The sequence below is a fragment of the Podarcis raffonei genome, chromosome 13, assembly GCF_027172205.1.
Source record: "Podarcis raffonei isolate rPodRaf1 chromosome 13, rPodRaf1.pri, whole genome shotgun sequence".
Lineage (NCBI taxonomy): Eukaryota > Metazoa > Chordata > Lepidosauria > Squamata > Lacertidae > Podarcis > Podarcis raffonei.
Window position 1 is genome coordinate 30751827 of NC_070614.1, and position 13972 is coordinate 30765798.

The 13972-nt window shown below is 44.4% G+C and overlaps 1 protein-coding gene across 1 annotated transcript; it reads left to right on the plus strand.

The window, feature by feature from the left end:
• Window positions 1–670: 670 nt before the first annotated feature.
• On the plus strand, window positions 671–12531 carry LOC128398650 (vomeronasal type-2 receptor 26-like; the record flags this gene model as incomplete). Its single annotated transcript, XM_053359899.1, has 6 exons — window positions 671–1018; window positions 3315–4175; window positions 4338–4565; window positions 6125–6251; window positions 6974–7853; window positions 12504–12531. Coding segments are annotated over exons 1-6 (2472 nt in total), but the record flags the coding sequence as incomplete, so codon positions are not given.
• Between the last annotated feature and the right edge of the window lie 1441 nt (window positions 12532–13972).

The following is a 13972-nucleotide window of genomic DNA, read 5'->3' on the forward strand; positions in this document are numbered from 1 at the left end:
TTTTCTTTTCTTTTCTGGGCCAAGCCTTTTTGTTGAATTTTCCTTTGGCCAAAAATGAATATCAGAGCTAAATGCATTCTTCCCTCTGGGAAACATATCAAGCATTTATGCTGAATTTTCTTTTGGCCAATGCGGGGATGGTGATTTAAACTTAATATGCACAATTTCAGATTTTCAGCAATAAAATGAGCAAGGGTGGTGGTTTCAACATGGTGGTGGTGGTTGTTAATAATTTTATTTATCACCCATCCTTCGGTGTAACAACATTAAAACAACATTAAAAACAATTTGAAACAACAATTTTAGAAAATCAATATGCAAAATTTGGGCTCAGATGTTCTAATACTACCTACTTCTATTACATGTCACATTTCAAATATTTACCCAATTACTTGCAGCAAAATCTGGGTGCCACTCCAACTGAGTGAATATGGGATTGCAACTTTTTTGAAGGCAAGAGTTGGACTTTGTATAATGTTGAGGAAAACTATGTTGAAATACATTAACAGGATGCATTTGATTATAACCTGATGAATGTTCCAGGTCATGATTAATTTGAAATTGCTTTATGCATTGCATTGGTTAATTGTAATGTTATGTATTACATTGGTTAATCATTTCATTTTAAGTAGGCCACCCTAGACTACTACCATAAATGTGGTATAAAATAATGGAAAAGATTTTAGAAAATGTAGGATATGATGTAGATTGCAATTCTCATTCTAGCGTGGTGACTAAGAATTACCAGCACGTCCTGGCCTTGGCATTTGCAGTAAAGGAGATCAATGGAAATTCTCAAATCTTACCCAATACCACTTTGGGCTTCCACATCTTTGACAGCTATTTCGTTGCAAAGGGAACATATCATGCCACACTGCTCCTTACGTCCACCACAGAGAGATTTGTCCCCAACTATAAATGTCACACTCAGAATAATTTGATAGCTGTCATTGGCGGTCTTGACCCCCTAACTTCTCTTCATGCAGCAACAGTCTTGGATATCTACAAAATGCCACAGGTATATCAGTCATTGTGCTGTGCATGATAGATTTAAAGGTGTTTGCTCCTCATGATTGTACTGCCTGAAATATTTCACTGTGTAGTTCAGAGGCTACAATATATGAACTGGTGTTGTGTAGGCTTTCATAACTTAGCAAGACTCTTATTCAGAAAATCCTCTCTCACACACACATGCATGTGGTTCTTTTACTTTTTCTTGCCACTAGTTGTTTCATCATCTGAGCTTGTAAAGAATTCAGGATCTGCTTCAAGGAAACCTGTCAGTCTCCAAAAGGAAGTTAGATGCATTATCTCAAAGCAGAGATGAAGACTATTTCAAAAAGTTCCAATTGTATTAATCTTCAGAGGAGTTAATAATTGACTATGTCTCTCAATCAGCCACCAGTTTGTTTGTTGTTGTTGGGGTTTTTTTTGGGGGGGGGAATGTTCCAAAGACATCAGGGAAGCAAAAGTTCTCTAATTGCTGCAGAAAAATATAATATGATGGTTGATTTTCTCCTACTGGTGGGGTGAGAGTTCAAAATGGCATAGGAGGCAGATCAAAAGGGGAGTGGAAAGTTATGGAGTATTGACCCCATCAAAGGAACATTTTGTTAAGAATTAATGAGGCTACGCTAATATTGGAACATGCCTACTAGACTGCACCACTTAAATTTGATGTTATCTCCACTATAATCACAAGGAGGCAGGCAGGAGTGTGCCTTTATCACATTATGAAAGGCCTACACATTTTTTAAGGATTGGAGGTGACATACTGTAGTAAAGGTCAATATAGATCCTTCACCAATCCTATAATCAATCTTGCGAGGAGGGCGCGAATAAGCAGGTCCTGCAAAATGATTTGATATCATCCCTGGTTGTCACTGCCCAAATGGCATTAACACAATCTTGAAAATATTAGCTAGTCTTATAACAAAATCTGTGAAATGAAAATTGGATGCAGTAAAATAGAATTTCCAGGGTTGAAAGACAGTGAGACAGCTTATTTGAAACATGGGTGAAATCTTAAAAATGCTGTGAAAATGCTTATTATTATTTTTTTGAAAAATACATTGAATTTTGCATGGCTCACTGTCACTATCTAGTGCACTTTAAAACACAATTAAAATGTTTTATTTGCAGCTGTGTAGCTGAGTCCATGGTTTCCTCTTTCCTCACCTTTATCAACACTCATAGTGGGAGTCCTCCACCTACAGATCTCAGAGCTTCATGTGGGGGGGTTGGCTTTCATAACTACACTAGAAGTCTCAATAAATGTTCAGTAATTTTTGTATGATAAATATATTGTAGTGATTTATTGAACAATATGGACATAAATGCAGAAACCTTCCTTCCTTCCATATTTATTTATTTATTTATTGTATTTATTTATTACTTAAAACCACTGGTTAAAACAGTACACAAACAGTAAAACAGTAAAAACAAGAATATTTCATAAGCATAGTTTTAAACATACAAAAGTTAAAATACTACAACAGATCCAAAGTGTATCAACTTAAAAATCATCTGGGTAGGCATACCTAAACAATAATGCTTTTAGGAGGCACAAAAAAGAGTCCAATGAAGACATCTGCTTGATTTCAATGTGCAGGAATTCCAAAGTGAAGGCCCAGCCAAACTAAACAAACAAGTTATTAAAAATGTGGAACAGGTATTACGAGGCACCTGTAAAGGTAAAGGGACCCCTGACCATTAGGTCCAGTCGTGGATGACTCTGGGGTTGCGGCGCTCTTCTCGCTTTACTGGCCGGGGGAGCCAGCATACAGCTTCCGGGTCATGTGGCCAGCATGACTAAGCCGCTTCTGGTGAACCAGAGCAGCGCACGGAAACGCCGTTTACCTTCCTGCTGCAGCGGTACCTACTTATCCACTTGCACTTTGATGTACTTTCAAATGGCTAGGTTGGCAGGAGCTGGGACCGAACAACGGGAGCTCGCCCCATCGCAGGGATTTGAACCGCTGACCTTCTGATCCGCAAGCCCTAGGCTCTGTGGTGTAGACCACAGTGCTACCCTGTGATTTCAATGCACAGGAATAACAAAGTGAAGGCCCTGCCAAACTAAACAATCAAGTTCTTAAATATGTGGAACAGATATTATGAGGCACCTGTAAGAGTGCCAATTCCACTATCATAGCTGTAAGGTAGGCACATGTGGGGTAAGGTAGTTCTCGTAGCTATGCAGTTTCATTTATTGTGCTGCTATACATTTACAAATGTTGCAGAAAAACTCGCTGGATATCTCCATTAAAGCATTCCTATCTGTTTGTTTTCTTTTCTGTCCCTCCTCCCTTTAGCTCACGTATGGCCCTGCTCCCATCATGCATGATAAAACTCCAGGCCTCTCCTTCTACCAAATGGTCCCCCAGGAAGCCCTTCAGTACGAGGGGATTCTCTCCTTACTTCTGCATTTCGGGTGGACATGGATTGGGCTCCTTATGATGGATCTCGAGAATGGAGAACAATTTGTACAAAAGGTGGTTCCAATGTTTTCCTCTAGTGGTATCTGTTTTGCGATCATAGAGAGAGTCCCCAAATTAACTTTCATCACTGAAGCTAAAGACTTGTTACAAGACTGTGCAAAAATACATGATAAAGTAATGAGGAGCAAAGCCAATGTGATTATCCTCTATGGAGAATCTTATGCAATGCTGTTTTTTAGATGGTTTCCATATTTGTCAGAAGAAGAAGAGATGGGAGAGGAAGCAAAAGGTAAAGTATGGATAATGACAGCCCAGATGGAGCTGACGTCTGTGGTCTATCAAAGGACTTGGGATACACAAATAATTCATGGGGCTCTGTCTTTCGCAATTCACTCAAATAGTCTACCAGAATTTCACAAATTTCTTGAACACATAAGTCCCTCCACCACAAATGGAGATTATTTCATCAAAGACTTCTGGCAACAGGCCTTTGCTTGTGTCTTCCCTAGTACAGTCACAGATGGTGTGGATCAGGAGTTTTGCACTGGAGAGGAGAACCTGGAAATGCTTCCTACACCTTTTTTTGAAATGAGCATGACGGGCCATAGCTACTGTATATACAATGCTGTTTATGCCATGGCCCATGCTGTCCATGCCATGTTCTCATCCAGACTCAGTTCTAGATTTACGGTAGACAACAGGAAGCTGCCATTTCAGAATCCTCAGCTGTGGCAGGTAATGAGGCTGGCTTCCACTTGTAACAGTGTACCAAAACTTTGGTGTTGAAATAGTGCACGACTTGTGCAATAAATTAACTCCATGAACACTTCTATTCCACTTCTATTGACTTCATTTGTTAGATTGATGTACAACCCCATTCTCTCTTTTTAAATGTAGGTTCATCATTTCCTCAGAAGTCTGTCATTTAATAACAGTGCAGGAGACAAAGTTTCCTTCAACGAGAAAGGGGAGTTGGAAGCTGGGCTAGATATTATTAATTGGGTTGTTTCACCAAACCAATCCTTTCATAAAGTTAAAGTTGGCAGGATGGATCCCCAGACTTCTTCAAATCAATTCTTCATCTTCCATGAGGATGCTATAACTTGGCACAAGTGGTTTAACCAGGTACAATTCAACTGTAGTTACTTTGAGTCCTCAGTGTAAACATAGTTTCACCTGACAATGATGAGCTTGTAATGTATGAAGATTTGATGATCTGTTTGTGCTATAGATTTCAATTTTTTGATCAATTTTTGGATGAACCAAATGCATCTTTTGCATTGAATATATGTAAAATGATGATAATTGATTAATGTCCAAAGTCAGTTTCCAATTAGCCGAGAACCCTGGGAAGCAGCATTTGCTTTCCAGCATGACAGCGGTGTCTTCCAGGAGCCATGCTCCCCCTTCTTGCACAACTGGGAATGGAATGCTCTGCCCCCTTGGTTGTGCAGGCATTGGCCTGGAAACACCAATCAGGTGTCAGGAGACAGGTGGTCTTTTGGCTCTGCAAATGAGGATTGCACCCAGAATCCCCCTTCTTGGATTGCCACAGGATTCACCACCCAATCTTCCAGGAAGGCCAAGGGGCTATAGCATCCTTCCCAATGGCGCCCCTGGTGGGATCGTGACACCTGGTGCATGTCAGCGGGCGGATCCCAGTCAGGGTTGACACCCCCCCTCTATTTACCTAGGAGGCAGGCTTCTTGATACCAAGTACATGCTCAGTGCCTTGGCCGAAACCTACTTACACCTGTAAACAATAAAATTGTGGCCTATTTCTCTTATTTCTGGTTGGCCCCTCAGGCACCATGTGACTGGGAACGCAATCACACACACTGATTTCAATTAGTCTGTTCAGAGTAGTACATCATTGAAAACCACCTAAAATATCAAATTCCATCCATAGGATCAAACTATGTCCTCTTTAAGCATTGTATTTATGCAATAATTCCTGACACCTGCTTGAAGTCTGCGCAGTGAGCAAACCAGCTAGCATCACCTTATAGTAGTTCTCTGCAGTCTCAATATGTAGAAAATTTTATTTCATGCTTTCCTCTATCAAAACAGCACTTAATACTCTGTAACACACTGATTCAGCCACCTCACTATACTGGGTAGTTTGCATGTTTCTTTTCAAAACTGTTCTTCCTAAAATTGATTGAAAATTTGGGTTGAAACTATTAATAGTTGTTAAATCAAGATGAAACATGACCACTCTCTTTGGTTGGCACAAAGATAAGGCAGCATTAGATAATTGTTTCAGGCACTGAATTCAGAGGAGTCATGAACTGGAATCTCCTGGAGTGAAGAATGACCACCCTTCTGTTCCTGATAGCAGCCTTCTGCATTCAACACCCAACCGCTCTTCCTAATCTTCCACACTGCCTCACTTTGAGAAAGGGCAAGCAGCATACCCTCCAACATGTTGACGGCGGAAACCAAGAAATACATCTTCCCAACCACACTCCCGTGCGAGTCATGTGACCTGCACGAGATCAGGGAGCCCAAAAGCGCACATTTTGGGGCTCCACAATCTTGTGCATTTTTCAGCTGAGAGCATGGCACCCAAAAGTGGGATGTCCTGATTTTATCATGGCAGTTGAGGGGTATGCAACAGGTCGTTACTTCCTCACAATTATAGATTACAAGCTCAATATCCTCCTTTTTCATTCATGGATTAGGCAAGGCCTATTTCTCTATGCAGTGAGAAATGCAATCCTGGTTCAAGCAAGAAAGTAAAGGAAGGAGAGCCATTTTGTTGCTATGATTGCATCCCCTGTCCAGAAGGGAAGATTTCAGACCAGACAGGTAAGCAATAATGTATATAGAAATAGGAAGCAGATTGCATGATTTTCAGAGGAATAGCGTTATAAAAAAATAAGGATGTGCATACACCAGGCCTGCATTCAGATACCACTTTATATTCATTTTCCTAACATTTTTTAGCAAATTATTTCCAGGTTTTATGTGACCTTTCAGGTGACGTGAAAGAAGTATGTGAAAACAGGCAGAATCTAGGAGAGGTTTAGTGATCATTTCAATGTGATTAGATTCCAGTACTAAATACATTTGCAACCCTGTTAACCTGGGAAATTGTGGGCATTTTGTGTTGTAGTTTCACATGATCAAATTTGGGGCAGTATTCCAGCATATCACTCCTTCCAGCCAGAATTTGTATCTCAATTGTTTTAGTATATTATATGTGCACAACAACTTTGGTAGAAAAAATGAAATGCAGACTACAAATGTTATATGTTAATATGCATAGGAGGGCTTTATGGTATCATTTCAGTTTGTGTGGTGTTCCAGGGAAAAAGCAAATAGCTGTTTAAGGCCCTAAAGGTGGAAATACATTCAAAACTTTCCACATCATGGAAGTTCAATATTAATTACTAAAATCCCTAAAATTATCTCCACACCACATCCCACAGATTCAATGTTTAATTCTTCCCCAATTTGAATTGTCAAATTGGCTGCTCTTGAGATAAATGGCATGTTTATAAAATTAAGCTATGTATTTTCCTTTGCAGATATGAGCGACTGTTCTACATGTTCAGACCAAACATATCCAAATAAAAACCATGATTTATGTATTCCCAAGGAAATAAGCTTCTTGTCTTTTGAAGAACCTGTGGGGATCAGTTTAGCCCTTTCTGCTCTTTTCTGTTCTTTGGTCACCGTTCTAGTCCTCTTAACATTTGTGAAGAACCACAACACTCCCATTGTCAAAGCAAATAACAGGGACCTCACTTACACTCTCCTCCTCTCCCTCCTGCTCTGCTTCCTTTCTGCACTGCTATTCATTGGACAGCCTCAGAAGGTGACCTGTCTCCTCCGACAAACTGCTTTTGGCATCATCTTCTCAGTGGCTGTTTCTTGTGTGCTGGCAAAAACCCTCACTGTGGTTCTGGCTTTCATGGCCACCAAGCCAGGATCCAGAATGAGGAAATGGGTGGGAAAGAGGCTGGCCAATTCAATTGTACTTTCTTGTTCCCTTATACAAGGAGGCATTTGCATTGTGTGGCTGGCAATCTCTCCCCCGTTGCCAGAGGCTGATATACACTCAATGGCTGAACAAATTATACTTGGATGTAATGAGGGGTCTGTGACTATGTTTTATTGTGTCCTTGGCTTTATTGGCTTCCTGGCCATTGCCAGCTTCACTTTGGCCTTCCTTGCTAGGAAGTTACCCGACACATTCAATGAAGCCAAGTTTATCACTTTTAGCATGTTAGTGTTTTGCAGTGTGTGGTTATCCTTTGTTCCAACCTACTTGAGCACTAAGGGGAAATACATGATAGCTGTGGAGATCTTTTCTATCTTAGCCTCCAGTGCTGGATTATTGGCCTGCATCTTTTCTCCCAAATGTTACATTATTTTGTTGAAACCTGAATTGAACAAAAGGGAACAGCTAATACGAAGAACTGACTAAAGAATTACCGGTATGTGATTGTGTCTCCCTATCTAGTTAGTAAAGTACAATTATGCTAATTATAAACTGACTCTTAATTTCATAAAAGTTTAGGGTGGGTTTTCATTCTACAGTACACACTTCTAAGATTTTAGCTCTCAGGTCGTTAAGAGCAGAATGCTTCCATAACATTATTATTTTCAAAAATAAGACACTCCCCCCAAACTCTGAAGTCATGGCTGCAATGTGAGCATGTCACCTGGGAGTAAGCCTCATGCCATTCATTGTGATACTTAAATGTGAGTAGCCATGGTTAGAAGTGCTCTGCCAAAAAGTCCATTCTGAGCATGAACCTGGTCTATCAGATTCTAATATGCCTATATTTCTTAGTTTCTTTGTTTTGTTCATGAAAAAGTACAGCCTTTAGTCATGATAGGTCAGGGCTGTTAGGGATATGGAAATTTCGTGTCAGGCAAAGATACCATTGACATCACATATGGAGTGAATTTCATAATAGGGCCAAGTCTAGGTCTTTTTTGGGTGATGGCCTTTTTCTACTGTTCTTGGATGCCTATACATTTCTGAAGCTTTATCCATAGCTTTAATATTCCTGGAAGTATCTGATCATTAGTTCAAAAATGAAATTCACTTTTGCAAGGAACTCTACTCAAGTAGATAACAAGTAGTTCAATAAGACTGACTTTATTAATCTTTTTTACAAGTCTGTGTTGGTTGTGTAATCATAGCCTTCTGCTTTCCTATCATTTCCATCATGTTTTCTTAATAAAAGATGCCAAGTTTTACCTGTCAATTTGTATAGTCCGGTCTTCTCTGTTTTTTTTTTTTTATTATTTATTTTATTTATGGCTATTAGCCCATAAAATATGTACAAACATAAAAAACACAGAGACATAAAGACCGATATATCCGACAACAGAAGGTGAACACCACGATGCAAGGGTGGGTCCTTGAGCAGAGCCAAATGACAGCTTGGGGCCAGGAGAGCTCCAGGGAACGGTTCACAGAAGAAAAAAAAAACTGAAGACGAGATCTGACATGCACTCTCATCATAACAGTCCGATTAGTTTTGGTGTTTTTGTTGTTTTTTGGTGGTTTTTGTGTGTGAGATAACCGCATTCAGAAATCTCGCCACCTGCAGAGTTACAGAAGGGTCTGTATCCTGCAAAAGCAGTGCGGCGTGTAACTCAACAGGCCTGCCAACCAAGCGCAGTAAAGCAGGACCCAGGAATTTAGTCCTGGCTATGCTATGTAGGGGACAGTTGAACATTATATGTGGAAGAGATTCAACAGTTTTCCCATCACACACGCATAGCGGAGACACCAAACCCTTGGAAAATCTGTGGCTCAGCAGGTTCGATGGAAAGACATTGAACCTTGCACGAATAAATGCGAGACGGTGTGGTACTGATGAAAGAGATGACATGTATGATGGAAGGTCTTCTCTGTGTGCCAATGAAGGTTGATTGGTTGATTGAACAAAAGTCTTTATACATTGATGTTTGGTTTCTGTAATGGTTATAGGGGTTGCTCGTGCGTAAGTTGCCGCCACTCCTGGCTAGGTTGCCTGGTTAAACCTTTTCTGTCTAGACAGCCCTTCACTTTGTGGCTGTTTCAGTCGCTAGCAGAATCCGTCAGTGGGCGTTTCTTGAACCTCTTCCAGCAAAGAAGTTCTTTGACGCCAAGTCTCCGCCTACTCTCCCTGCGCGGAAGTCTTCTGCGCAGGGTGGGTGTGGGCAGTGGAGGACCCGTGCTCTCCCTGCTGGTCTCTGGCGAGGAGTCCTGGAGCCCCCTCGCTGATTCCCCCATCTGCCCCCCTTTATCCCTGGTGTTACGCTGATTTCCTTCCCCATCCGATGAGCTGCCTCTCTCCCTGCTGGGCCCTTCTCCAGCATCGCTTGGGAGCCTTGCCTCCGCCTCTGGCTCCGATGGCAGTTCCCTGACATTCACCTCCCCCCCAGGACCCCCTCCACCCCCGGCCCGCACTTTTGATCCAACTTCGTCCCTTTCCTCGGCCGACGATGCGGGGAATCCCCGGAAGGAGCTGTCGCCATCCTCTGAGGATTCAAAACCCGCTTCCCACCCGCTCCGATCTCTTCCCGCGGGGTGGGCCTCACAGTCTGATTCTTCTCCCTCTGACGCCTCTCCTCCCTCCTCTTCGGAGGCAGGAAAACCCACAAAATCCTCTTCATCATCTGTGGTTCCAAATTGCTCCTCCCAGAATCTCGCTAGTGGTTTTGGTTTATCTGGGAACAGGCTGTGGAACTCCTCCACAAGATACCCGTCATTGATTGCCTCAGCGGGAACCCACATGTTTTCTGACCTGGGTTCTCCCTTCCAGGCTACCATCATCATCATCAAACCTTTATTGCATTAGCATACAGCCATAGCAGGATAAGACAAAAATGCTAGAGAGAAGCAACCTAACAAAACAAAATTCAAACGATATTACTGGCATTGTGACATTTAAATTACCCTAAAACAATAATGTAAAAATTTAGTTGCCAGCGCCGGGAATCTAAAATGCAGATGCATATAAAACATATAATGGCCCCAAAATAGGCTCGGCACATTAGGTTAAAAAGGTAATACAAAGAATTAAAACAGGTCCAGGTCTGGGACACATTACCCAGTCAGTGTAGCCCTAAGTTTCAAAGCCTGCACTATAAAGATTGCCACCCCACGTGAAATTTGGGGATTTGTGTCCACAAGAAGGAATTTCAAACAGTCTTCCTTAGATGTGATGGTGGGCGGGATCAAGAGGAGGAGCTTAGTTCTTATTAGCTCATAAATAGGGCAGTAGAAAAAGAAGTGTATGAAGTCCTCTACTTCATTCATTGTGCATGGACATAGACGCTGAGTAAAGTACTCCACCTGGCGCCCTCGCCACCTTGAATCGAGTATTTCCGTGGCTTGGTTGATGTGATCCCTCTCCTCTACCTGCGGGTGTGTGGTGACTTCTCCCTCCCGCCCCGGGAATTCCCGCCCCTCCCTGTACGGTGAGAGTAGGGACCTATGGAACACCGGGTGTATCTTCATGCTGTCAGGCAACTTGAGCTTGAATGCCACGGGGTTCACCTGCTGTGTTACCTCAAAAGGTCCCAGCCGCCTTGGCTGCAACTTCTTGCACCCTCCCTTAAAGGGTAACCCTTGGGTTGACAACCACACCCGGTCTCCCACCCGTATGGTCTCCCCTTCCCGACGGTGCTTGTCTGCCTGCCTCTTGTAAATTTCCTTGGCCCGCTCCAAGTTCATCTTAAGTTGCTGGTGCAAGGCCTCCATTTCTTCCACAAACTGCTCTGCCGCAGGTATGCTCCCCCCTTCCTCCCCCCTCCCCGGGAAGGCCCTGGGGTGACACCCATAATTGGCCATGAACGGGCTCATTCCCGTGGACACATGTTCAGCGTTATTTTATGCAAATTCAGCCAGCGCTAGTTTCTATACCCAATCGTTCTGTCTCTCGCTGACGTAGCAGCGTAGGTATTGCTGGAGTATACTGTTCGCTCTTTCTGCTTGCCCGTTGGTTTCCGGGTGTCTCGCCGTCGAGAAGCCCACCTCGACTTGCAGCAAGCTCATGAGCTTCCTCCAGAACCGGGAAGTAAATTGTTTCCCGCGATCTGAGATGACCCTTGAGGGAGCCCCATGCAGCCTGAAGATGTGATCCACAAACAACCTGGCTGTTTCCTCTGCCGTCACCGCATGTGAGCAAGCTATGAAATGGCACATTTTTGTCAGTAGATCGACTACTACCATGACTGCTGTCTTCCCCCTTGACTTGGGCAAATCTGTCATAAAATCGATGGACACCACCTCCCAGGGTCTTCCCGGCGTGGGTAAGGGTTCCAGTAACCCTGCGGGGGCAGCCCTCTCCCCCTTTGCCCTCTGGCAGCGGTCGCACCCCTGTACATATTCCCGTACATCTTCCCTTACCCTTGGCCACCAGAACTGCCTGGTGACAAGCAACATGGTTTTGTGTTGACCAAAGTGCCCCGCTGTTGGGTTGTCGTGGAGTTGTTTGAGTACCCTTCCCCTCAAGGTCTCCCCCGGTACGTACAGCGCCCCCTTATAGTACAGTAGCCCTTCCTTTTCCTCAAACCCTCCATGGTTTTCCCTTCTGTCCTGGAGTTCCCTGATTTTAGTTTGAGCGAATTCGTCGTTTCTAGTAAGCCCGGCCAGTTCTCGTTTCCCAACCAACACTCCTCCACACACCCATCGGTTCTCGGGGAACACGTGTCTGAGTTCCGGTGGTCCCTCTCCTTCCATTCCGGCTTCTGGGAGAGAGCATCTGCTCTTACGTTTTCCTCTCCCGGCACGTACCGGATCTCGAAGGAAAACTTGGAGAACTCCTGTGCCCATCGAATCTGTCTCTGGTGGAGTACTCGCGCAGTCCTCCAGTATTCCAAGTTCTTGTGATCCGTACACACCTGGATCTTGTGCTGCGCCCCTATTAGCAGATGTCTCCATCGTCGAAATGCTGCATAAATTGCAAGCAGTTCGCAGTCATACACCGTGTAGTTTTGCTCCGACTTGCTCAGCTTCCTCGAGAAAAAGGCGCACGGCCTCCAGCTCTACTGGACCCCTGGCTGCAACAGTACCGCTCCGATGGCTCGGTCTGACGCGTCGGTCTCCAGCCTCATGGGCTTCTGCAGATCCACGTGCAGGAGCTGCTCTTCCGAAGTGAACGCCTTCTTCAGTCTTTCAAAGGATTGCTGGGCCCTTTCTGTCCAGACGAACTTCTTTTTGTTACTGAGACAATCTGTGATGGGCGCTGTCAAGTGGGCGAAGTTCTTGATGAACTTCCTGTAGAAGTTGCTGAACCCTAGGAACCTCTGCACGTCCTTCCGGGTTTTGGGGCCTTCCATTCCAGCACCGCCTGCACCTTGCTGGGGTCCATAGCTAGGCCCGTGTCTGACAACTTGTACCCCAGAAACTCAACCTCTCTTGCATGAAATTGGCATTTTTCCAGCTTGACCCACAACTGGTGCTTCTGCAGTCTCTGTAGCACTTCCCTGACGTCTCTGACATGTTGCTTCTCATTGTCAGAATAGATTAAGACGTCATCCAAAAAGGCTACGCAGTTCTTGTACAGCAAGGACCCCAACACGTGGTGCATGAATGCTTGAAAGCAGGCGGAGCCCGACTGTAATCCAAATGGCATAACTAAGTACTCAAAGGCCCCCAGGGGGGTGAACATGGTGGTTTTCCATTCGTCCCCCTCCCTCATCCTAATCAGATTGTACGCTCCCCGGAGGTCCAGCTTAGTAAAGATTTTCCCCTGCCTTACCCGTGTTAAAATGTTGTCAATCCTGGGCATTGGGAAGGTCACGGGTTCTGATACAAGGTTCAAGGCCCTGAAATCTACAACTAATCTAGGCTGATTAGTGTCCTTTTTGTCCACAAAGAACACCGGACTGCCCCCCACCGCCTTTGATTCTCTTATGAAACCTCTTTTCAGGTTCTTGTCTATAAATTCCCGCAACTCCTGCATTTCCCGGTCAGACATGGCATATAGCTTACCCACCGGCAGCTGAGCCCCTGGGAGTAAGTTGATTTGGCAGTCAAAGGGCCTATGGGGGGTAGTCTATCCGCCTCCTTCTCGCTGAAGACCTCCTGCAGGTCAGCATATTGTGGTGGCACCTCCCCTTTTGGCTCCACAGCCATCCCAGCCACCCTGGCCATGGTCATCCTTGGGTTTCCCCCCCTAGACAGTGTTCCAAGCAGTAAGCTGACCCAAAGGTGACCGACCGCTGATGCCATGCCACTACTGGATCATGTAGTGCCAGCCAGCTCATCCCTAATATTATTGGGGGTCCTGCCAGTGTGGCTACGTGAAAGGCAATGGTCTCCGTGTGCCTGGAAACCCTCATTCTCATTGGTGGGGTCTGGTGCGTCACTTCCCCTCCCAGAAGTTCCCTGCCATCGATGGTGGTCACTTGCAAGGGAAAATCCAGGGGCAGCAGGTGGAGTTGGTGCTCTAGAGCGAAGTCCTTGCTGAAGAAATTGCAGGAGCTGCCTGAATCCAGCAGCCCCTCCACCTTGACTGGGTGCCCATTCGGGAGTTCTAGCACCACTTCTATGGCTATAGCTGCCCTGGGAGGGT